The 26,661-nt window shown below is 33.7% G+C and overlaps 2 protein-coding genes across 2 annotated transcripts; both read left to right on the forward strand.

The window, feature by feature from the left end:
* The first annotated feature begins 1,774 nt into the window (after positions 1 to 1,774).
* On the forward strand, positions 1,775 to 10,117 carry LOC126710343 (probable rhamnogalacturonate lyase B). The gene is made up of 16 exons (XM_050410762.1): positions 1,775 to 2,066; positions 2,378 to 2,578; positions 2,703 to 2,824; positions 3,234 to 3,284; positions 3,586 to 3,705; positions 3,841 to 3,960; positions 4,513 to 4,654; positions 4,955 to 5,125; positions 6,081 to 6,236; positions 6,338 to 6,444; positions 6,885 to 6,975; positions 8,578 to 8,719; positions 8,796 to 8,952; positions 9,196 to 9,312; positions 9,410 to 9,536; positions 9,675 to 10,117. Exons 2-16 carry the CDS (start codon positions 2,450 to 2,452, stop codon positions 9,930 to 9,932), a joined length of 2,010 nt encoding a protein of 669 aa, XP_050266719.1. The 5' UTR covers positions 1,775 to 2,066; positions 2,378 to 2,449; the 3' UTR covers positions 9,933 to 10,117.
* A 1,479-nt stretch (positions 10,118 to 11,596) lies between these two features.
* On the forward strand, positions 11,597 to 17,999 carry LOC126710344 (probable rhamnogalacturonate lyase B). Its single transcript, XM_050410763.1, has 15 exons — positions 11,597 to 11,765; positions 11,975 to 12,096; positions 12,301 to 12,360; positions 12,710 to 12,829; positions 12,921 to 13,040; positions 13,938 to 14,079; positions 14,742 to 14,912; positions 15,490 to 15,645; positions 15,751 to 15,857; positions 16,038 to 16,128; positions 16,313 to 16,454; positions 16,557 to 16,713; positions 16,965 to 17,081; positions 17,336 to 17,462; positions 17,623 to 17,999. The coding sequence occupies exons 1-15, from the start codon at positions 11,724 to 11,726 to the stop codon at positions 17,869 to 17,871; spliced, it is 1,923 nt and encodes a 640-aa protein (XP_050266720.1). The 5' UTR covers positions 11,597 to 11,723; the 3' UTR covers positions 17,872 to 17,999.
* The last annotated feature ends 8,662 nt before the right edge of the window (positions 18,000 to 26,661 follow it).

Raw genomic sequence — 26,661 nt, forward strand, 5'->3', positions numbered from 1 at the left:
CACACACTATGTTTACAAGGAAAACCCCAACTTTTATTACTCACTCTCAATTACAAAGGAAACCCTTACAAAGCTTGGAGAAATACACAGAATTTTCTCAAAGCCAATTACACAATTTGCTGTTGATACCCTCAATAGCATAAAGGTCAAATACACAGAAATAACTGTCAATGACAGTTATTGCCATGTAACTGCTTGCACCTTGGACAATCTGCCACTTGGGTCTGACTTGAGATATCATCAATTGCTATTGCCTTGGTTCTTTCCTCATGTTTTTAGCCCCTACATTGCAAGCTAGCATCATTAGAAACATTAGGAACTGCTTGGTTATTGCTTATAAATGCCATTGCACATCAGCACATGTCATAGCCCATGTCTCAGCAAATCATGGGGCTTCTGCCCATCACCTAGTAGCCCATACAACATCCACATTTGGGGAGACTTGGCCCATGCCTAAGATATCCCCCATCAAGCCACACATAGCCTACCCAAATGTAGATTGTAATTGCCCATCAGCCCACTAACATCAGTCCATGCACTAGGCTAGCACCCACCAGCCCATACCTTGCACATAGCATCTGATTGCACATCATCATGGCAACTTAGCCTTGCCTTGCATACAAGGCACCTAGCCTGCACACAAGCAACCAGCCACCAATGTCATGCACCACCACACAAAGGTTGACACCACCTGCTACTGCCCATCATGAAACCATCTTTGCCCACCATGGCCCTCTTATGCCATGGTCTTAGGGTATCATGTGAAACAAGGTGCCTCCACATGTTCCCCCATCCACTACTCAATGATCCAACTTGAGTTGGGGGATCGGGCATGTCCCCTTGAAAGAGCACTTAAGAGCATCTCGAATATGTCATGAGGAAACATTGATGTGTTAAGGAGATATAAAGCCATATAATTGGCCCAATCCTGCCCAAGCATCCTATTTCTCATGCCATCATCATCACCAACTAAAGCTCCTAACACCTTGCAAGAGGAAAACATCTTAAGCATTCGATAAATGTATCTTACATGTGAGTGAGATGATCATACATCAGATACATGAAATGATTATTTGTGTATAGATTATAATATTATATTAGTGATTAGTTTCTAAAAAAAAAAAATTATATTAGTGATTAATGATGATAATTTTTTTTTTTGTTGAAGTGTTAATATCACTTAATACTTAAAAAAAAAAGGAGGTTAAAATGCAAAACTCATTCTCTAAGAGTGTGTTTAGAAAGTGGTGAAAAAAATTAGCTTATTAGAGTTTTTAGATTAAAAATTTGAATTATTAACTACAACATTTAATAAATGTTGATGGAGAGACTTAATTGAATAATCTTGAAAATTGAGGACTGAAATAAATGAAACAATTTTTTTTATTTATTTTATTTTATATAAGATAGAAATTTTACTTTAACCTATTCTAAGTGTATATACGTGTGAAGCTCTCTCCTGGAGACTTGAATCTCGACCCTTATCTCTCATACCCCACAAGCACTCATACTTGTGAAGTGATTATCACATCAAGAGTGTACAGTAGTAAATGAAACAAAGTTCAAAAATATAGACGAAGATTTTTGTATTTTAGCAAAAAAAAAAAAAGAAAAAAAAAGAAGAAGAAGAAGCAACATGCAAAAACTTGAAAAGAAAAACAAAACATATAATAATCACTGATCAGGTGGTTGAGAATATTTAAATATAGATAAAATAGTAAATGTAGGTGTATTAAATTCTGGGTTTGTTCCTCCTCCAGATATTATTCGTATCTACATGGCACAAGATCCTAGTTAGTCGGTCTGTAACTGTAACTGTATACCACGATCCAAATAGTCAATCAGAATTATCTTTCTCCACTCATCAAAAAAAAGAATCTCTTTCTCCAACTTCGCACCCAACCAACCAACCACCAACGATCGCTAGCGCTTTAAAGCGCTGCTGGAAAATGTGCTTATCCATTCGTTTCACTCTGCCTCAGCAATCGCACCCAACGGCCTCAACGATTATCACGCCTTTCTATCTATCCATATCTCTCCGGTCGGTGAAAGCAACCAATTTCCAGGTTAGTCTAAAATTCAATATCACTCTCTCTTCTAACAAAATATAATATAATATTTTATTTTTAATTCCAACTTATTTTTTATAGTTTTATAACATGCCACCTGACAATTCTGAAATAGGTTGTGAAAAATTTTGTGGGCCTAAAACTAATTGCATAATTAACTTTGCATTCTTTAATTAAATTGATCGTTAACCTTATTGTAGACAACATGTTATTTTCAAGTTCGTTATCGAATTTATTCAGAAGAAGCTTATCATTATTCATTTCTGACATTTTTCATTATTTCATGATGTGTGCTTTGGCTTCTCCAGCAAGCAACTCTTGCACTTGCACGTGTAAGGACTAAGGAGTTTTAGCTTTTGTTATAAAACCATTGTCTATCTATGGACATCATCAAACATCCAAGAACTGCATTGAAATCTTTGTTTTCTCCTAAAAAAGTTCCAGAAGGTGGTGACAAAGGTTCCAACATGTCGAATGTAGGAGTGAGGTTGTATATTCAAGATCGTTATGTAAGCCCGTGTTCTATTCCCTTTTTTCTTGTGTATTTTCTTGGGTTCGATTGGCTAGAGTCTGTTAAAAAGTGAGTTCTAGATTGTGTTTAAATGTTTCGGTTTAACTTTGTGCTCTATGCAGGTGACGATGGATAATGGCATAGTCCAAGTGACACTATCAAATCCAGGTGGAATAGTTACTGGAATACGATATAATCGTATTGATAATTTGCTTGAAGTTCTTAATAAGGAAACTAATAGAGGGTATACTGTTATACAATTGCTTTTGTTGCTTCAGTTTCTCTTTCCATTATTTTGTTTCGAAATGGTTTTGTAAGTTGGAATACAACGTTGGATTGATAGCCTTGTAACTCGCTGGCATTGCTTGTTCTTCTTTATGAGGAGAACCAGGGTTCAAATCCCCCCTCCCCTATTGTTGTAACAATCGAATTATAAAAAAAGAAGAAGAAAAACTGAGTTAGATTGGTATCTCTCAAACTAACATTGTTTAGTTATTTATTTAATAGGCTTTATATAGAAAACCTGTTCAGACAGCTAACTTAAAATTTTGTTCTCTAGTGTTTTGCTTCTTTAAACTAATTAAAGTGGACAATTGAAGGCGTTTTCTGACTTAAGATTTGAAATTGACTCTGTTTTTCAATTGAATGTGTAGGTATTGGGACCTTGTCTGGAGTGCACCAGGGAGCAAGGGAATATTTGATGTGTATGCCCATCTCAACTTCTCTCTCTCTTTATCTCTCAACAACCACTATGTAACTCTTAAAATAATCTAATTGAAACAAATATCTCACTTAAGAATCCTCTATTTTGTAACTAGTAATCAAACTCTGTCCAAACTGATTTAGGAATATGATTATTTAATCAGTGTCAATCCTGCAGTGAATCTCAAACCCCCCAATCCCCCTCCCTCCTTCCTCTCTCTTCCATCCCGAAATTTTTGTTATCTAGAAGTTTGGTTATTATGCTTAGGCCAATATGCAAATCATGAACTGGTTATTATGCAGGATTTATGGAACAAGTTTTAGGGTTGTAGTGGAAAATGAGGACCAGGTCGAGCTCTCATTTACAAGAATGTGGGATCCATCCCTTGAGGGAAAGTCTGTTCCCTTGAATATAGACAAAAGGTCATTCTCAAATCACATATAGTGTTTATTTCTACTTATCAATATATATATATATATATATACACACATATATATACAATGTTTATTTCTGGGAGAATGTTCATTACATGATTGCTTTTGGTGATTCTTTTTCAGGTTTATATTGCTTCGTGGTTCTTCAGGCTTCTACTCTTATGCTATTTATGAACACTTGAAGGATTGGCCCGATTTTGACATTGGTGAAACGAGGATCACTTTCAAACTCAGAAAAGACAAGTATACATATTTTATTATTTATATATATATATATCATATAAGATTTCCTGTATATATATTTGATAAGTAGATTGGCCATTATATATACTGTTTAAACTATTTCAAAGTGATATCATCTGAAAATTTGAAGAGCTTAGGCCTTGGCCTCTAAGAAGAAATTTTATAAGCATTTTTGTTAAAACTATAATGATTTAAGAAGAAGTTGGTTGTTCTTTATCTTTAATTTTTTTATTCTGTTAATTGACTGAACTATATTGTGAACATCCCAATGACAAGTGGTCATGTTCTATTCTGGAAATTATGCGTTTGTCATCCTTTGCGCTCTAGCTTGGTAATATTTATATATTTCTAAGAAAAGTCAAGAAACATTCAATTGAAGAAAATTGGGATCAGTAGAAAACTGGTGAGGATGTAAATAGAAGTTCTGCAAAATATAAAATATGGAAATTACATGTTAACTAATGAGATGTACTGTTGCCAGTCTTTTCCCAATAGTCAAATTTTCTTCATTAGTTAAATAAATAAATAACCATTTAACAATGGGGTATTTAGGTTTCGCTACATGGCCGTAGCAGACAATAGGAAAAGATGCATGCCTCTTCCTGATGACCGAGGTCAAGGAAGATGCCAAATCCTTGCCTACGCTGAAGCTGTTCTACTTGTCAACCCAACTAATCCAGAGCACAAGGGAGAGGTACTTCTTCCATACTTGTCTTTTAGTCTATTTAAATGATTATTTATCATTTAAAAATTTTAAGGGTAGGTTATCCATAGCTGTAAATAAACTTTTATTTTGTTTATTGGAAGATAGCATTCATTTTGTCCCTACACTTTCTCAAGTTGACTTGGCAATGTTTGGAGTGCCTTGTGGCTTGTAAAACAAAGTTTCAGGATAGAGCTTGCTGGAGAGGAATTAGAGATGCTTCTCTTCAGATATAAATAGGTGCATATACCTGTATTTTTTTATTTTTTGATATGTTTTCTTCATGTGCAGGTGGATGACAAGTACCAATACTCCTCTGAGAATAAAGATATTAAAGTACATGGGTGGATATCTAATAGCCCACCTGTTGGATTCTGGCAAATCACACCTAGTGATGAGTTTCGATCTGGTGGACCTCTCAAACAAAGTCTAACCTCCCATGTGGGCCCCACCACCCTTGCGGTAATGATGGATAGTCATTGTGAACATTTTGCAATAAGGGTGGCTTGCTTATTATAAAATCTTAATATTATTACATATAAACTTTAGAATTTGATTTTGGTGTCAAATTAAACCATGAAGTTTCAATTGGTATCAATAACCACCCCATAGTTTGAACACCATTGCAATATAAAACCTCAATGAGTATTTGTTTATTAAAATCAACAGAAGCACGCATTAGTTGCACTTGAGACTTATTTTTGCACTAATATATATATATATATATATATAGAGAGAGAGAGAGAGAGAGAGAGAGCAGTGTTTGTTATACACACATTGTTTCACAATTTCTAATGACTCAGTGCATTTTGTGTGTGTGTAACAGCATTTAGCCACACACACACACATATATCTATCTATCTATCTATCTTTCACTAGTATTTTAGTGCCACACACGCCAAAAAAACCTGCAAGATGATTAAATCTTCATTATACTGTGTTTATTAATTACTGTCTTTATACATAAGTAAGCCATTTTGTATTCTTTTTTGGGTACCAAAATACTACTTGCAATTCATAATAGGTAATAAATTTCATTAAAAATATGCAATAAGGAGCCAATGAGCTCTAACTCAAAGGCACTGCCCTTGTAAGAGTAAGGTAGTTGGTGAGTTTTGGGGTCCAAGACCCTACAGGTGCGTGTATAGCTTACCAGTAGAAAAAGGTGCAATAAGGGGTGCAACCCTAATACAATTCCTATGAACAAAAGCTTCAATCTCATAACAAGTGATTCACATCCCTAGATTTGGAAACTATACGTTTGACCTTAATGCAATTCTTCCTTCATGGTTTAATTTGAAACTAAGTTCAAACGTGGAGTTTATTATGTGATTACCCCTGACTGTAAACATAAATTTGTATCATTGGTTTTCTTGACAATTCTAGTTAGATTATACTATTAAAATGGTATCATCAGATGTTTCTTAGTTCTCATTATGCGGGACAAGACCTGGATCCAAAATTCCGAGGTGGTGAGCCATGGAAGAAGGTCTTTGGCCCAATATTTATTTATCTTAATTCTGCATCTGATGGAGATGATCCGCTTTGGCTATGGGAGGATGCTAAAATACAGGTCTAACTTAGAAAATCTGCATCCTTTTCTTGTTGTAAACAATTAGTACAATTGGATTCTGATCTTTTGATGGAGAATAACTGATAAAAATTAATATTCAGATGATGAATGAAGTCCAGAAGTGGCCTTATAGTTTTCCAGCATCTGAGGATTTCCAAAAGTCAGATCAACGTGGCAATGTTGGTGGTAGACTACTTGTCCTGGATAGGTATGTGTGTGAGATAAGCTTAGTGCACTTTTAGAAAATTTATTCAGGTTTTTATTTGTATCAGTGGTCATAGCATTATTCTATTGTTATTGTCATGGTTATCTACAAGTGTTCTTACTGATCACATACTTGTATTTCAATTTTTTTATAATAAAAGGTTATCCGGTTATTTTGTTTTGTATTGTAGCATTTTGAAAGATTAGGAAATAAAGTATTATCTGGTTACTCTGCTCTAGATTTGTAGCATTTCAAAGGATTAAGTGTAAAATTGCCAGGTCTTGACAATCTTTTGACTTTAGTGGATGTACTATTATCATTAATTGGCACATGTGGACGATGAAATTCTGCAAGTCCATGTAGTGTATTGAATTTTTTTTTTTTGGTCTTTTTGTGAGCATAGATGAGTTTCATTGAAGTTTTTTTGCTGTTTAAATGTCTAGGTATACTAGCAAAGATTATATGCCAGCAAATGGTGCTTATGTTGGCTTGGCTGCACCAGGAGACGTTGGATCATGGCAAAGAGAATGCAAGGTGATTTTTCTAACCCTTTTTTTTTTTTTTTTTTGTTGATAAATAAGTAAGTTTTATTCAAAAGTAAAAATAACAACACACAGTATATGGGGTATATACTGTTGGTGCATCAGTGAACATGAAAATTACAACTATCCACAAAATCCAACAGACAAACAGCTGGATGACTAGTCAGTCATAGCCATCATCCAACCAAATAAGGTACATAAAAACAAGAGCTTCAAATCTGCTGCAGATTGTTCTGAGTCTTCAAAGGACCTTGCATTCTCTCCTTCCATAAGTCCACATAACACAAAGAGGGGTAGCATTTCAAGCAGCCCCAACACCAAGCCTACTACATCACCTCTTCCTACAAGCCAGCATATCTAACACCCTTCTAGGTATAACCCACTCCACTCCACTCCAAAAAAACACAGTACAAACGACCATAATTCACTAGCCATTTGGCAGTGTAATAATAAATGATTGATTGACCGTCCATCTTTCTTGCACATACAGTGCCAGTTCACAATTAACACCCTCCATTTTTGTAAATTATCAATTGTAAGAATCTTTCCCAAGGCTGCAGACCAAGCAAAAAATGCCACCTTAGAAGGTACTTTTGCTTTCCAAATACTCTTCCAAGGAAAATAGTTGCTGTCCCCATTATCTAACCTCTTAAAAAGTTCCTTTCCATTATGTATAGCAATAGTATGGCCAATCATTATGGTTATAATGGTGAGACTCAAGCTGACTCTATTTTTTCCCAATGGCACAAAAGTTGTCCTTCCTTTTTTTTCTTATTCATTTTTTAGAATATATGTCTCCTTATTGTTTATGAAATAGGTAGCCTTGTAACCTTGACTTTGTTATCATCATGACCATCTATATAATTTTCTATTTTTTAAAAGAATGAAAAGGGAAGCCTTGACATTGTATTGGTACTATTGTATACATTTTAGTTCATTTATGTTACCAAGTTAAAAATTTAAATACTGTTTTACTTCTTTGAGTTTAATTGGAAAACCAATGACAATGGCAAGGTGCAGAGGGGAAAATTGGGAATTTTAATTTAAGGCTGTTTTTAAAATGTTTTTGGCCTGAAAAGATTAAGATTTAAATTAAGATTCAAATAAATTATGTAATTTATAGAGCACAAAATTTTGGTAGTTTAGGCAGACTAAATTGAAGAGTATTTAGGGTTAAAATTAATTAATTCTAATACACATGTATTATGTATAAGGTTAAGCACAAATGATGTAGACCTAAAAGGATACTATTACTTAGTTTACTTTAATACTGATTTAGAGCTTTGTTTCAAATTTGTTACATCAAGAGTTCCTTGAGATGAATTGAAGACAATCAAGATGTATGATCTCTTGAATGCTTGAATATAACAATTGCAAAGTTGAATTATTAACAACATTTCCAAGAGGTCTACTACTGCTTGTTAGCATGCGCTCAGGATACATCTTTAAGTAATATTATTGACTGAAATTTGTATGATATAACTAAACGGGTCAGAAATCGCATTTCTAAATATATGTTTCAACAAAGTCATGTTTCAATGAAGACACAATAAGAGATGTCCTTACAGAGTACCTTTTCTTCTCCTTTTATTAGGACTATCAGTTTTGGACGAGAGCAGATGAGGGAGGCTATTTTTCCATCAACAATATCTGTACTGGTGACTATAACCTCTATGCGTGGGTCCCTGGTTTTATAGGAGATTACCGATATGATGTTTCCATTACCATATCCTCAGGTATTGCTTCTATGAATATTTTAGATTCTTCAAATGTACCATAAATTATATATGGCTTCAACAACTTGTATTGCAGGTCCTCATGTTGAAATGGGCGATCTTGTGTATGAACCTCCTAGAGATGGACCTACATTGTGGGAAATAGGTATCCCTGATCGTTCTGCTGCAGAATTCTATGTTCCTGATCCCAATCCAGAGTACATTAACAAACTGTTTGTCAATCATCCTGACAGGTTAGCTCACTTAATTGCATTTGTTTTCCCTGAAGGAGATTACTGTTTTCTGTCATAAAAGTCATGTGAAAAAAAAATCCCTTAGTTACTCTCTTTACAAATTGTATGATGAAATTCTCTCAAATAATATTTTACTGAAGAAGGTTCTAAAGAAGATAAGCTAATCTTCATACAAATAAGCTTAGTTTTCAAAGTGGCTGTGTACTTATTCTTATAAGTGCCATGATGATGTCCTTTTGCCAGGTTCAGGCAGTATGGGTTATGGGGTAGGTATGCTGAATTATATCCTGATACAGACTTAGTCTATACAGTCGGTGTTAGTGATTATAGTAAAGATTGGTTCTTTGCTCAGGTTCCCAGGTATGGTTTTTAGCATTGGTTTTTTTCTTCTTTTTTTAATTCATGGTTGATCCATGTTAGGAACTATACATTGCATTCCATTTTTCTTGCATTGCAGGAAGAAAGATGATAACACACATCAGGGAACAACCTGGCAAATAAAGTTCATACTTAATGGTGTGGATCGCAGAAGTACCTACAAACTGAGGGTTGCACTGGCATCTGCAACTCTGGCTGAATTACAGGTATGATATATCCAGATAGCTTCCTTTTTCCTGGCCAAAGACAATGTCCAGATTGACTAATTACTTATCATGCAGTGAGAGATTCCATTTACACAGCAAACTGGACCTAATGAAGTTTTATTTTATTTTATTTTCAAGGTACGGATTAACGATCCAAATGCAAAGCGCCCTCTATTTACAAGTGGATTAATAGGGAGGGACAACTCAATTGCTAGACATGGGATTCATGGGCTCTACTGGCTATACAACGTGAATGTACCAGGTGCTCAGCTTGTTGAAGGCGAAAATACCATCTTTTTGACGCAGCCAAGAAGCACCAGCCCTTTCCAGGGTCTTATGTATGATTACATTCGTTTAGAAGGCCCCCCTTCTTTTAATGTCAAAGATGAACTCTGAGTTCCTTTTAGTGGAGTTGCAGTAGTATTTATCACATCTTGGAGTGTTAATTTATACCCCTATGTATATATAAAGCATATCTTCCACTCTTATCAATTTGTATCTAAATAAAGAACTTGACAAAGACTGATATGTAAGTTGATGCATTTCCTCTTTAATGAGCAGTCTGTCGTCTTTCCCTGTAATCCTAAGGGTCATCGGTATAAACTTTGGAAGCATGCAGAATTTTTATTTGAAATAAGCATCACCAGCAATTTTCTTAGCCCGGTAGTGTCTGTCCCACTTTCTTAAGAGGAGGTTTTAGGCTCAACTCTGTGTGTGTGGAGAGTGGAGACTTTTACAAGTAATGGGATAAGCTGAATTCATCGTAGAAACCAAGTAACCTAGCCTCAGGCAATATTAGTCCGAGTACAAAGTTGGTTCACAAAGGACAACCAAGTAGACCTAGCCTCTGATAGCCCTTTGTCTGCCTCTGATAGCCCTTTGTCTGAGTTGCAACTAGGTCCGAGAAGGGAAATAGCGGGTTTGTTGTGTTGTTGTGCTGGTGCTATTTGATATTCTCCATCATAGTTTAATGAAAGGTGAGGATGCAGCACTGCAGCTTATAGATTCTCTATTATACAAATAACAAAAATATTAAAGGTACTACAAATTTTAATACATAAAAATTACAAATTAATGTAACAATAAATGTGATTGGTAGACTTCAATAATATAATAATTGAATGTTGGAATTACTTGTTAGTAATTAATGATAGATTAATTAGTAAGATTTATGTAGTAAATCCGTAGTATCACTTTGTCCCTTCTCAAATATCAAGACAATTGAAGATTAAAAATAATTGTTCTAGAAACTGTTTAAAATGTTAGATTTTTTTTTTTCCTGTTTTAAATTAAATTTAATGTATGACTTTCTGAATTGGATAATAAATGACATTAGATTGATATAAAATTGCTCATGCATGATAAATATCTATAGAATAGATGATGTGGTACAATTGACAAAATATTTATTTAATATAAAATTACACTAGGTGTAACTTGAAAGTTGAAACCGGATATAATTTATCCAAGGAAAAAAAAAAAAAACTTGAAACGAGATATATAAACAATGCCATGTCAGCAAAATTGCATACTTATTTCCAAAAAAGCAGTAACCAAAAATTATGAAGCAATTCTTAAAACTTAGATGGCAATCTAAGTTACCTATCTGAGTTCTGAATTGAAATTGCAATCTGTCCAAGACCTTCAGTTGCTTTCAAATTTAATGCCTCTTCCGCAGAAGATTATAACGACTGCATGGCGTGGCAAACAATGCTTGGAGGGGTTTCATCTCATTGGCCATGCCGTAGGTCCTTGTTGATCACCTCCATCAAATAAATTTATTAACAGAAATCTTATCCATGTCATACATTCCATTATATTTTAATGATGATATTGTAGAATACTGGCTGCTTAATTCACATAGCGACTCTTGTACGCTATATTATTTAATGCACCAGACAGTGGTGGCGACTAAGGAAAGAGATTAAGACATGACAAAAGTGGAGAAAGAATCTATATTGCTTTATCTCTAGTTCAAAGAAAAACTGGGCCAAAGGCCCAAACATAATCTTCTATATAAACCTTCAAATTTCATGACATTTCTCTGCAGAGATCTTGGTAAGAAGTAGACAGAACTTTCATCACAAAATCATTATGGGTTCTGAGTAAAATATTCTTTGTTGATACCATTTGACATATTTTCATTGTCCTCAAGAAGTTCCAAGGAAGACTAGTGAGAGGATCACCATGCCACTTCTGGGGGTGCAATTACACATTGGAGATCGTCATGTAAATCATGTGTACCTTTTAATTAATATTTCTGTGCACCAAGTGTTTCATCGAGGCCACAAATTGTGATAGATAAGATATAGCTTTTATTTATATATTATTGTTATACTCTTCTTGAGCTACGGTTTGGTCTGAACTTAGCTTCATGGTTATTTGAAACTTGCAGAAACTATCACGTAACAGAGCCTTGTTTCAAACTTCATGTGCAGGTGGTAATGGACAATGGCATACTCCAAGTCACATTATCGAATCCTGACGGAATTGTTACTGGAGTTCAATATAATGGCATTGACAACTTGCTTGAAGTCCTTAACGATGAATCAAATAGAGGGTACAGAACTATATATAAGATCAGCTTGCAAATTGTTGACTTGGGAAGATGTTTTTCTTTTATTTGATTCATTTGAACTATAATTTTTTTTTTCTTTCTTTCTTTCTGAGAACCATATGAACTATGAAATTAAATTAAGCATTCAATTGCTTACATTTGGCGTATTTATAGAACTGACCCTATTTTTCCAAATGGAATGTTTAGGTATTGGGACCTTGTTTGGAGCTCACCAGGAAGTACAGGAACAACTGGTACATTTGATGTGTAAGTTCTTATAATTCTTGATATCTTAGTCCTGTCCTCTATCTATAATTTCATTTTAAAGGTTCTAATGATATATATGTACATGAGATAAAAGAGCTGTTAAAGTCTTTTTCTTTTAAGCGAGGTTAGGGGGAACATGATTAATTTGTTCCACAGTGGAATACTACAAATTTTATTACACCACCCGCCTTTCATTATGTTGATGACGTGACACAATTATATTTATTGCCTCGTCTATTTGACAAGTGTGATGGCTAAAATAAACCTCAAATTTATCCCCATTGGACCACCTTTAATAACTATGAATATCTGCTTAAATACGTACTAACTAATGCATATTACCATGCAGAATCAAAGGAACAAGTTTCAAGGTTATAGTTCAAACTGAGGAACAAGTTGAGCTCTCATTCACAAGAACGTGGGATCCCTCTCTGGGGAGCAAGCTTGTCCCATTAAATATCGACAAAAGGTCCATGTTCAAGCCTTAATAACTATTTATTTCAATAATAAGGATATTGAAAACAACATTGATACTGGCTGTACTATAATGTATCAAGTAGGTTTATAATGCTTCGAGGTTCGTCGGGCTTCTACTCTTATGCCATTTACGAGCACCTCAAGGATTGGCCTGCTTTCAGCCTCGACGAAACTAGGATTGCTTTCAAGCTCAGAAAAGACAAGTACACAATTCCTTTTATTATATCTTCCATTTTCTTCTATCATGAAATTAATTGTCCATTTTTTATTATCACATTGGAGCTTTCCTGGGTTTGAGTCTGATCAAGAATAATGCCAAATTAGTGAGATTCTGGAAGTACTTCAAATATTAAAAATATATTTAGCACCTACACTCTGTTTGGAATGGTGGAAAAAAAAAAGGGTTGGGGGGGGGGGGGGGGGGGGGGGGAGGGGTGAAGAAAAAGTAAAAAAAGGAAAGCATAGGGATGAAACTGAAAGTGGAAAGACTAATTCCCACTTTTTGATTCCAACTATGGAAAGGAAGGGGTGAGGAATTGGAGGGAAGGATTTTCTGCTCGAAATTCGAATCCACAAATCTCTACTGCCCAAATGGACGGAAGAGGAGGGAAATTGGAAAGGAAAAATGCTGAATTAATTGATTTGAAAATGGCTAAAACTTATTACACATATGTTTATATATATACACGTGTTTTATAACTAAATATGTGGGTTGAACACACGATTTCAAAACTTGAAATAGCAAATGTGTGTCTATGCACGTGTGTAACAAACTGTACTCTTTGAAAATAATGTGTAATAAATTTACAAATATACCTTTAACTTTCACCACAAATTTAAAATCTAACACACTTGTAAGGGATACTTAGGACCTACTTGTAGGGATAAAAAGGTTAAAACCTATATTTTTCCTTTTAGTAGGAAAGATAGATTTTTTTTTTCATTTTTCTTTTTATTCCTATATCTAAACACAAATGAGACAAATAATTTTATTTTCTCTTTCATTTTCCTTCTTCTTCCCTTGCAATTTTCTTTTCTCTTTCCTTCCCCAACTATAACCCAACAAAGTACTATACAAAAGATGTTTAAAAAAAATGTAGGTTCCATTATATGGCGATAGCAGACAATAGGCAAAGATACATGCCCCTTCCGGATGATCGATTACCTTCAAGAGGTCAAGCCCTAGCCTATCCAGAGGCAGTCCTTCTAGTCAACCCTGTGGAGCCAGAGTTAAAAGGAGAGGTATTGCCTTGCACTTGTTTCATCTACAATAATAATCTCATTAATCATATTTGACACATAAATTGAATTGGTAAAGTACATAAAAGACTAGCATTACCCATGTGATTGATGCACATGAATACGTGCATATATTATGGTCTAGTTTTACAAGAGCCACTATCAGATAGGGTGAAGCTTTGGTCTAGTGCTCTAGTGCACTAGACCAAATACGAAATTCACACATGATCTCTTTTGGACACGTATCATGTTCGTGTTTCTGTGTTGTATTCAGTATATTGGGGTATTGGAAGGATGACAACAGGGTTGGGTGGGGTTAGATTAGGCGTGCCTCATCCCCTCTTTGAGGTAAGAAACACTAGCATAGGGTAGGTTGGTAAATTGGAGGTATTTTACCATCTCTAATGAGATAGAGATGAAACAGAAATGGGAGGGGCAGTCGTGAGTGATCTAAGAGAGAGAAAAAAGTAAGTTTTTTTTGGGAATGATAATAGAATATGTAAATGAAATAAAGTATACACATTCAGGGTTCATCACCACTTCAGGGTAGGAAAAACCCTTACAGGTAGTGAAGGTAGGATGGACAATTTTTGCCATCTCTACATTGGATGCAAGCTAAATCTCTATTAAAAATATGTAATTCTGATTGGGTGGTGGTTGTATAGGTGGATGACAAGTACCAGTATTCATGTAACAACGAAAATAATCAAGTACATGGGTGGATCTCCATTAACCCAGGTGTGGGATTCTGGCAAATCACACCTAGCAATGAATTTCGATCAGGTGGTCCTCTCAAGCAAAACCTAACCTCACATGTGGGCCCCACGACCCTCGCTGTAAGTAATTTTTTTTTGTTAACCTTTTTCATCACTTGTCAAGGAGACAAGTTATTGGTATTCACATATGTCTATCATTAATACCACTTTATTATTTATTATTAATAACTTGTTATCTCATTCTCATCAATTATGAAAATATTTATGAAAAAAGTTGTGTTGTAGGCTTCTTTGTTTTCTTTTGCATGCAGTACAATAGTATTGAGAAAAGTTTTCATTTTGCAATGTCGAGTGATTTTAAGAATACAAAAAATTTTTATTAAGCATAACTTACAAATTGATGTGGCAGTATCTAAGGAAAAAAAAGAATTATTTATATGATATTAACCACATTTATTGTCAAATTTGTTTGTAAGAGTTGTCTTTTTTTTTTTTTTTTTTTTTTTTTGAGGAAAAGTTTTGTATAAAATTGATAATAGTTTAAACATTTTCAAAAACCAAAAAAAAAAAAAAAATCACCACAATGTATTTCCATTAATGCCTATGACTATGATTTAGCCTAGCCCAAAAGACAAAGTCTATATGTCTACTATGATTGCTAACTATGTGTAAATTATAATTAAAACAATCTTATCAGATGTTTCTTAGTGCACATTATTCCGGAGAGGATCTAGTGCCAAAATTTGAAGCCGGTGAGCAATGGAAGAAAGTTTTCGGCCCAGTTTTTATGTACGTTAATTCTGTATATGTTGGAGACGACCCACTTCAGCTATGGGAGGATGCTAAAACACAGGTTTACCACCAAAATGTTGCATTTTCTTTTTGTTGTAAAATAAATAGTCACAATTAATTAGCCTATAAACAAAGCATTAACACAAACTTTTCTTCAATCTTTTAGATGATGATTGAGGTCCAAAGCTGGCCCTATAGCTTTCCTGCTTCTGAGGATTTCCCCAAGTCAGACCAACGTGGTAACGTTAGTGGTAGATTTCAAGTCCAAGACAGGTGGGCATACATACTATACACCTAAGTTTGATCTAAAAATTTTCAAGAATAAACACACTTATTTCTTTTCTTTTCTTGACTGAAACTCAAGCAGAAAGTCCTTTTAATTTTAAATAATAATCATTACCTTTTGTTGGTTATTTTATGCAATTGCTGTTTTTGTAACCATGCAATTTCTAGGTATCTTAGCAATGACTATATATCCGCTAATGGCGCTTATGTTGGCTTGGCTCCTCAAGGTGACATTGGATCATGGCAAAGAGAATGCAAGGTGACAGATTAAATTTTTATGTTCTACATCTATTTGGGGCTTTATAATTTTTGTCCTTTCTTTTTTGTTCACAATTTAATCTACCTCGCATGTTTAAAAACCACCCATTACCAATGTAATTGATTTGATCATTAGTCATATGGTGTTCACAATTTAAGCTACCTTGTCAATTCCCAATTATTAGGACTACCAATTCTGGAGCAAAGCAGATGAGGATGGCTATTTTTCAATTACCGAAATATGTATTGGGGACTATAATCTCTATGCTTGGGTCCCAGGTTTTATCGGGGATTACAGATATGATGTTGTCATTAACATAACTGCAGGTACTTTTTTATCAAATTTTATTGTTCCTCTTTCTCCTAATCTCCTATTAAGTTACACTGTTAAAATGTGAACTTTGATAGTTTGAGTGACATGTAATGCAGATTGTGATATTGACATGGGTGATCTTGTTTATGAGCCTCCAAGAGATGGCCCCACTCTATGGGAAATTGGCATCCCTGATCGTTCTGCAGCTGAATTTTATGTTCCTGATCCTAATCCAAAGTATATCAACAAACTCTATGTCAATCATCCTGACAGGTTGAACAACTTTCTTTTTCACTATTTCCCCTATGAATTAGTTAAAAAATTTAATACATATTCAGTCCCAGTTAACAATTTAGTACTACTTAACTCTCCATGAATGAATAACCAACCCTTTGAAATGATTCGATCTTATTTCCAATATATATATATTTTATTGTTATATAACCTAGGTATATAAGTTATTGTGGTTAATTACATAATTACATGATTTCAGTCAGATTATGATTACACATTTTAATTGGCAGGTTTAGACAGTATGGCTTGTGGGAAAGATATGCAGAACTCTATCCTGATAAAGACTTAGTTTACACAGTTGGCGTGAGTGATTACACTAAAGATTGGTTCTATGCTCAGTGTACCAGGTGCAATTCTTTTTATTTTTATTTTTTTGACTTGATCAAACTTTTCTTCAAATCTTCTCTTTAGCTACAATACTGTTTGAGTTCATATTAAATCATTTTAAAGTAATTTTTTAGGCCCCCCCCCCCAAAAAAAAAAAAACTTCAAATGTATGTGAATTTCTATGTACAATTATCATCTTTAATGCTAAAATTCGGATTATTAGAGTGTAGCTATCAACTAGTTCAATTAACAAGCTAGCTTCCTTGCATCACAGGAAAAAAGACAATAATACGTATCAAGGAACTACATGGCAAATCAAATTTAATCTTGACAATGTGGATCATAATGCTACTTATAAGTTGCGAGTAGCACTGGCATCTGCCACTCTTTCTGAATTGCAGGTATAAAACTTCATTTCTTTTTTTTTTGAGAAAATATAAAACTTCATTTCTGATTATTAGCTTAATGCTAATGACATGGAGAGAAAGATCATTACTTGTTAATAGCATCGATTTCGAATGCATATTGACACCATTAATTCTAAATGAATTGTAATTGAAGGTTCGGGTTAACGATCCAAAAGCAAATCCTCTGTTTTCAAGTGGACTAATAGGGAAGGACAATTCAATTGCTAGACATGGAATCCACGGGCTCTATTGGCTTTACAATGTGGACGTACCAGGTGGTCGGCTTGTTGAAGGGGATAATACTATTTTTTTGACACAACCAAGAGGTGCCAGCCCTTTCCAAGGGATTATGTATGATTATATCCGTTTAGAAGGTCCCCCATCTTCTACTTCCGGGAAATAAAAATTGAGTTCCTTAGAGAGTATACAAAATTAATTAATGTTTATCTATATTTCTATTAGATTGATGGGGAATGTTTTTGGTTTGTAATGTTGAATTTGTTGATGAAGAAATTCAGTCACCTTTAAGTATGCTGAGGTTGTTGTGAAACTACACTTGAACAAAGCTTCAAATTAACCTTGTTTTTGTGTCTCCTTTCGAAAACATCAAGTAAAACAAGTGGGAAGAAAAATTCAATCAAGATAAGATAGAAGGGAACTACTGATAATAATAATTTTGTATACTAATGATAAGATATGCAACCAAGTCTTTTGGCAATTTATTAGTGTACAATAAATAAATAAACTGATTGTAATTTGTAATTATACAAAAAAAAAAAAAAAAATAGAGAAGTAAGGAACATTGTTGAATTTAGGGCCTCTGATGTGTAGACTTAATAAAATTGAACTTGAATCCAATGGAAAATTATAGATATCAAGATATGGATAGAGATTTTGGAACTCATAAAAAAAGAGTTAACTTATATCCAACTTTGTGAAACGGCGGGTTTTTTGTTTTTTACTTTTTGACTTTGTGTAAATATGTTTCACACTTTCGAAGTCACGGTTCACTTAGCTCCCATAGAAATTCATCAAATCATTTCGGAGAGAGAGAGAGAGGTGAATAAAAAATGCTTTCAATGATATAGAAGAGCTACAATGCTCCTTTGTTTTTAAAGGATAATCTCTATTTTTTTTTAAATGGTTTCTTTAGAATGGTGAATTTTTTTAAAAAAAGAAAAGAAAAAGCTATGACCTTTTTAGATGCCATTTTTTTTTTTTGAATTTTGGCTATGGTAATTGATAGGCCAAAAACGAATTGGCCCATTGTGATAAATTAACCAATTAATTTAGCCAAGTGAATTAATTAAATTAATTAACATGCAAACACGTGATAACACAAACAAATCACTAATTAAACTAAGTATGCAGTGGAAAATAAATTGACACGGTGATTTGTTTACGAATGAGGAAAACCTACATAGCAAAAACCCCATCGGGTGATTTTAAGGTCATCACTCTCGAAATTCCACTATTATCACAACAAGAGGTTACAAGTAAAGAAATCCCAGTACCTTATACCAACCTACAGTTGAACCCTTTCCCCAATACCCAATTGGACTTGTTCTGTAGTAACAATTTCTCCTTTCGATGCACAGCTCCCAGTACGTGACTAACCAATTGCGTGGATCCCAGTACGTGACTTTAATCACCAACTAGAGAAGGTTGTTGGCTACAAAGTTCTTCAGTTCATCCCAACGATGAAGATCAAGAAGATGTTTGATCACAAAACCCTACGGCGCATAAACAAAACAACTTCTTCACAAGAATGATGAGCTAGGGAAAATTCTGTCTCCGGTTACAATTTGCTTGAACAAACTTTGCTCAACACTTGTGCATCTTGTGTCACCTTTGACGGCCCTTAAAATAATCCTTTTATATGTCTAAGGTTGTGAGAAAAGAAGGCCCAAACACATAATCACGGATTAGAGTCAAAACAGAACTGAAATTCAGTTTTTCATAAACCTTGACAGATACCCTATCTGTCGAGTCACGGGGCTGAACAGCTCTTTAAGCTCGATAGATAGCTAGTTGTCGGGTTTTAATGAATAGCACTTCTTCAGCTTGTTTCTTGGACAGACTTGCATGACTTTAAGACTTAATCTTGAAACACAGTTTCTTGAAGTATTAAACGCATCCTAGATCTACCTAATTACAAGTAAAATGCATTTTGTCAAAGGATTAGCCAATTACATAAAATAGTGACATATGTTTCTAACAAGTGAATTACATATGTCCAAACAGTAATGACCATTTTAGAGAAAACTTTTTTTCAAGGAACCCATTGTGAAAGCTCTAAGTTGCTTGATATTAGAATATGGTTAAGTAGTTAGGATAAGGTGCATTTTGTTGAAATTAACAAGAAAATGTTGTAGAGAATTATGTAGGGAGAGAGAAAGCTATAAAAAGAGAGAAGGATTTCTCAAAAAAGAAAAAAAGAAAAGCAACACAAGAGAATTGTGTGGTTTGGCCAAGGAACATATGTCTACATTAATGGCTACATTAATGGCTTAGAGCATCAACACTGGTGGTGCCAAAATTTTAGCAAGTTGGCACTACAAAAGCTATTTTATCACATCATTTTACAAAACATCCAACATTAATAGTTTTATTTTAGCATTCAATACAATAAAATAGTATAAACAACACAATAAAATAATATATTTATCACAATTAACAACAACAATCACTACCAACGCAAAAAAATATGGCTTTTGCTCCATTGATGCAACACATTTTTATTATATTTAGTTGCTAAATTTAAGATTTAAACTATTTGCCTCCACCAATACTAATGCTTTTTTTTTTTTTTTGGGGATTGACAATTCTAATGCGCCTAGGGGCAAATAATCATGTCATGTTGCATTATGTGTGAGTGAATTGGCGAATTTTGAGTATATGATGAACCCATAATAAGAGATGAGTTAGTTTAAGTGACTTAGGGCCTGTTTGGTCATAGTTTTCAAAAATTGTTGTTTAAAAAGATGTGAAAATTGTGGTTTAAAAAGTGTTGTTGAACAACGTGTTTTTAGTGTTAATAAAACAAAAAAAATGTGTTTGGTATCATAGTTTAAACAATATTTTTCAGTGTTCAAAAAATGTAAAATTTGTGTTTGGTATGTGTGTTTTTAATGATAAAAAAAGCTGACCACGTATTAAATAACAATTTTTTAATCCCTTTTTTATCCCTTCTTTATCCCTTTTCTTCTGTCTTTATCCCTTTCTCTTCAGTCTTCCCTCAGAGCAGAAAACCAAAAAGCCAAACCCACGCACGTCCTCATCTCCATCGACGCCAAAGAAGATCCACGGCTGGGCTTTACGTTCGTTGGAGCTCATCTCCACTGTTAGCACTCCAAGACCCAGCAAGTAATCGAGCTTTTGTCACCGCCGAGTCGTCGAGCCATATTTTGTCGCCGTCGAGTCGTTGCCACTGAGTCGTCGTTCCGAATCACTCACACAGATTTCTCAGTTTTTTGGTTTTTTTTTTTTTTTTTTTTTTTTTTTTTTTTTTTTTTTTCTGTATTCCTCACCAATCGGGTGGAGAGGCATGATCTTTGTAGTTGTGTGATCTTTGTAGCTGCGTGTCAATGGGTTTTTTTTTTTCCTGAGGTGGAATGGCGCTGGGTGAAGGGAGTTATGGAGGTGAGTGGAGAGTTCCGGGTTCACTGCAGCTAGTGTGATCTTTGTAGTTGTGTGATCTTTGGGGCATGAGAAGAGACGAGAGTAAAGAGAGGAGACAGACGACCAAAAAAAGCTAACTAGGTGGGCCCCGTTCGAATCTCACTTTTATTACCGAAGTGCCATTGGAAAACAATTTTGTTGTTTTAAAATCTGCTCTGACTTGATTTCAAAACATGCTGTTCAAACATTGTTTTTGGAGCAACAATTTTCAAACAATTCAGAATACAGCGGGTTAACCAAACGCATTTTTTAAAATTTTGGACATTAGTGTTCAGTGTTTAAACACTGAACACTGTGTTTTGGAAAGGGGACCAAACGGCCCCTTAGGAGCCTTAAATGTGATCGACTTTAAAATTGAAATCTAAGTGGATAACATAGCAAAATAGGCCTAGGTAGAAAATGTCAAACCTAGTCTACGGTCAAAGTCAAAGTCGTATAGTCAACTTAGTGTAGTCAATGGTTTAGGTTCTATTCAGCAGGCCGATACAGTCCAATCCAATAGTTCAACAGCGAGCTTGTTCAATATTTGAATTTGATAAGTAAGGTTTTGCCATGTGGCACATATTTTGATAATTCTTTCATTTAGACTTTCATCTCATGTTTTAATTAGTGCCATGTGTCACTTTTTTTTTTTTTTTTTTATTAAAGAGAAATATGTACTATTTATTTAACCTTCCACCTAAGTAAATTTTTTAATAAATTATCTAATTTTTACTATTTATTTATATTCATCAATAAATAATTTTATTTTCTTAGTATTTAAAGTTTAATAAAACTTTTGTGCAGCCTTTTTATATATATATATATATATATATATATATTTGAGAAGGAAATGGTTATCAACATATAAATGCCAAGTATGTAAACTAACGTGTTGGTTGATAAAGCTTTAAAATAAAAGGTGTCTAATATATGTTATCCCAACTCTCTAAGAAAAAAAAAAAAAAATCTCATCTAATAATTTTGTTTCAGCAAAAAAAAAAAAAAAAAAAAAAACTAATAATTTTGTTCCACATGTCTTATTCCAAATTACAATAACTGAAGGTCTTTATATGTGTCACATTTCATGGGAAGAAAATAGAACACCCTTCACATAACCTTCCAATTCAACAAAAATTTAATCATTTGTTTAATTATTTTTCATTCTTTTTTATTCAGCAAAAAATAATAGCATTTTATTTTGAGAAATAAATACAATAGCGTTTTTATTGTCATTTATTCAACAAGTTACATGCAATCATGTCTAAGTATTATTTTTTGTAGGTGATGCAATAAATACTAGGGGTGTGCACATATCTAATTAGGCGAGTGGAGGGCTATATTTTTTAAAAAAACCTGCCAATGGCGAGTTGAGAAAATTCCAATCTTTAACTAATCCACCATTCTATAAATCCAACGGATTAGTTGAAAATTTTAACGGTTTCAAGTCGGCGGGTTGAGCGGGCTAGGTGGGTTGGCAAATCCAATTGACTAAATGAAATTATTTCAATTAAATTGAAATTTTTTTGATTCCTCAAATAAAAAAGGAAAGGAAAAATGGAATTTTTATTAAAAATAATTACAAATACTATATTATTTTTTTATTAGAATGACTGAAATTTTATAACATTGAAAATTAAAAAGAAAAACATCTCATAATCTAAAATTAGACATGTACATAGAGTAAGAAAAATAACAAAATCTTAGAGAGAGCAGCTAGAGTTCATTAGGAAAGAGAAATGTGAAAATGAAAAAAATAAAAAGAAAGAGAAAGAGAAAGAGATGAGAGAAATTATTTAAGAAGGTGTGGATGTGAGATAGAGTTTTGCAACATGATAAAGTGTGTGTGTGTGTGTGTGTGTATTCGAGTAGGTCGGGTTGGGGCGGGTTAGAAATATCCCAACCCGCTATTCAACCTGACCCACTAAATTATTTATCTAACTCGCCCAACCCAACCTGCCTCATTTAATGGACCTATATGGGTTGCGCCGAGTCAGTGCAGGTTGGCGGGTCATGCAAATTTTTTTCACACCCTAGTAAATACTAATATAAAAGGGAATTTATATGGTTTTTTCCCCTAGTAAAATAAGAATGGAGGACTAAATTTGGGTTCTTCTAAGCAATGCCAGTAAGACTCAAAGGAATATGGTTATTGGAATATGATGTTTCTACTCAAGTTTAGTTCTTTTTAGTAGCAAATGGAACCAAATCCAACGAAACACAAAAGCAAATTAAATAATAAACGCAATAAAAATATATAGAAAATAATTATGTGGTTATGTTAGTCAAGATAAGTTCATTCAAACAATGTGTTTGTATATTGAATTATATCAATCAACCACCGTACACCCTTGGTGCGATGGTCACTCTCTTGTTGTAACTATTGAATTAAGCAATAAAAAATCACACTTCCTTTATTTTTAATGACATGCAATATAAATAATATTCAAATATTATTGTCCTCTTTCTATAAAAAAAAAAAAATTGTACCTAGTAAGTATTATACTTAAATAAAAATAATTTTTTTACAAATATTTTCTTATAAACTTATAATGTAATCGAGCATTGCATGTGATATCGGCTAGTACGCCCAAATAGCTAGAGAGTTATGTCTATGTCGAATGGGAAAAAAAACCAAGCAAACATGCTGGCAAAGTCTCGATAACATGTTTAAGGGTAATTGTCAAAAAAAAAAAAAGGGGGTCTCGATGAAATCCTTTTGCCTATTCATTTTCCTAACCATTCCCAACCATTACCCTTCCATTTGCCCATTCACTGGCAAAGAATGAAATCTTCACATCATGTAGCCCAAGCTTTCTGCAATTTGCATTACCCTTATGTCAGTGTGTTTTCTTCACTTAAGAAACCTTGCCAAGCGTTAATTTGCCCAAAAGAAAAATGTCGTGGCTGTACTTTTAATCTCAGTCGTTTGTTAAAAGTAAAGGAGATGTTCTGTTAAAAATTAACTATATGTAAGTTGAACAAAAAAAAATTAACAATGAATATCCCATAAATGTCTGTTTTTCTGCGCCCCCCCCCCCCCCCCCCCCCCCCCGAATTCGAGTTAATGTATGGGTATTCTTTTTTTTTTAATAGAGTTTTAACCTTTTTATTTTATTTTATTTTTTTTGCTTCTTCTAAAAAAAGAAGAAGAAAATTTTAACTTATGACGTAATCGGTTTTTGGTGTAGGCGGGGATTGAACTCCGGGTTTTTTTTTAATAAAAAATTCCAAAAGTCATATTGAAATCTCTCTCTCTCTCACTTTGGTTGGTTAATCTGATCAGTTCATCGATGGTCCGCAAGTATGATGGTGCTAATGATGATCCTACACGTATTTCGTGCGTATCTCACTGGTGGCTTTAAAAAACCTTATGGATTGACTTGGGTTATAGGTGTAATTTTAGTTGTATTGACCGCATCTTTTGGCATGACTGGTTATTCCTTACCCCAAGACCAAATTGGTTATTGGGCAGTCAAAATTGTAACAGGCGTACCGGAAGCTATTCCTATAATAGGATCGCCTTTAGTAGAGTTATTGCGCGGAAGTGCTAGTGTAGGACAATCCACCCTGACTCATTTTTATAGTTTACACACTTTTGTATTACCTATACTTGCTGCCGTATTTATGTTAATGCACTTTCCAATGATACGTAAGCAAGGCATCTCTGGTCCTTTATAGAGAAGAAATAGTATTATAGATCATAGATATTTGCAATCAGTCATTTATCACTTCACTCAGGGTAGGAACAATAGGATTTCATTGCTACAAATATGGATTATTGAAAAGAATAAAACATGTGTTTGGATCTTTTCCTTCAACCCCGCAAAATTGTATTATTTATTTGACACTAATGGTTGAAGTGAATTTTTTGAAGATAAAATGGATTACTTTAATTGGGGTTTCCTTTTTTATTAGTTGGATCCCAAAATGAGCAAATGCATACTTGATACTACAATGACATGTACTTTTCAAATCATACTCTACAATAATATGTGGCATCGTCTTACATTTAATTAGTATTATATGGATATAAAATGAGTCAAAAAAATTATCTATACATGATAGTATTTTTGCCATAATACTCAACATCTGGCAGACTGGCATATAATTTTAAAATTCAAATGAAGTAAATTTATTATTTTTGCCATGATGGTATTTATGTTCGCATTTTTATTTTTATTTATAACCATTAATTTATAATTTGTCCTTTGTCTATTAATTTTCCAAACCATTTCTCTTCCAATGACCATTAATTCTTAATTTGTCATTTGCCTATTTTTTTGGTTAAAAATGATTTTAAAAAAAGTATTTGGTTAAAAATGCATTAACTAACTAATATATGTGTAATGACAATAAAAATGTAGAGGCATTACTAAAATATATTAAAAAAAAAACACCAAACAAAGTTTAACATTATTTGAAGCCTACATACAGGACGAGAGCTCGATGAAATCATTCGGGCAAAAGATCCCTCTGTGGTGTTTTTAGCCGAGACACTTACAAATGAAGTAAGGCTAGAGTTTATTCAAAGTGGTATTGGTTTCGACCATCGGTGGGTGGTTCCAAGGGTAGGCAGAGGTGGTGGATTGGATCTTTTTTGGAGGTCTTCAATTAATTTGATAGTAGAGGGATCGAACAAATATTATGTGTTGGTTTGGATAGTACTTAAACGTGCTGCGTCCGCGTTTTCTCTCTTTTTTTTTTTTTTTTTTTTTTCCCTTTTCAGCCGCAACTGTTGACCGGTCTTCTGTGAACAGTGCACTTGTACATGGTTCACGAGTCCCACAAACTCCACTTTTTATCAACTTTTTCATTAAAAATGGGTCTCACGATACTATTCACACATTTAAAAATTATTTTGTTACAGTGTTTTTAGTTTCAATAAAATAAGTTCAATCCAAACAGACCCTATATTGATGTTGTTGTTGACAAGGGTATGGATGGTGAATGGCGACTGCCCGGATTTTATGGTGATTCTCTTGGACTGATTCAAGCTTTGAAGTCAGAGGAGTGTAGCTTATCACCAACGGGTTTGCTGATTGAAGATGTGAAAATGTTTGCTAACAATTTTGTAAGATTTTTGTATTCTCACATTAATAGAAATGACAATAGGATTGCTCATAGTCTGGCTAAAAATGCATTATGCATATCAGATTTTCAAGTATGGATGGAAGATGTCCCATCACATATTGTTTCGATTTTACAATTGGATGTAGTTGAATTTCATTAATAAAATCCATCAGTTTCTTTCTCATTAAAAAAAAAAAAAAAAAAAAAAAAAAACGTTATTTAAAGCCAGAATAATTGGAGTCTTAGATTCCTATTAAAAGAAAAAAAATTTGCTAAAATTATGGATCTGCAACTTAATACCATATCTATATTGAAAAAAAATTATATGTCTAATTAAAAAGAAAAAAAAATAATGATAGAGATACAAATTATTTTATAAATTTTTTTACAAATTGCTGATGTAGTGAGTGATTATTGGTAAATAAAAAAGTAATATTAATGGTGACCTAGATGAAAACCA

Source organism: Quercus robur, chromosome 12 (assembly GCF_932294415.1).
Source record: "Quercus robur chromosome 12, dhQueRobu3.1, whole genome shotgun sequence".
In the NCBI taxonomy this organism is placed as follows: Eukaryota; Viridiplantae; Streptophyta; class Magnoliopsida; order Fagales; family Fagaceae; genus Quercus; species Quercus robur.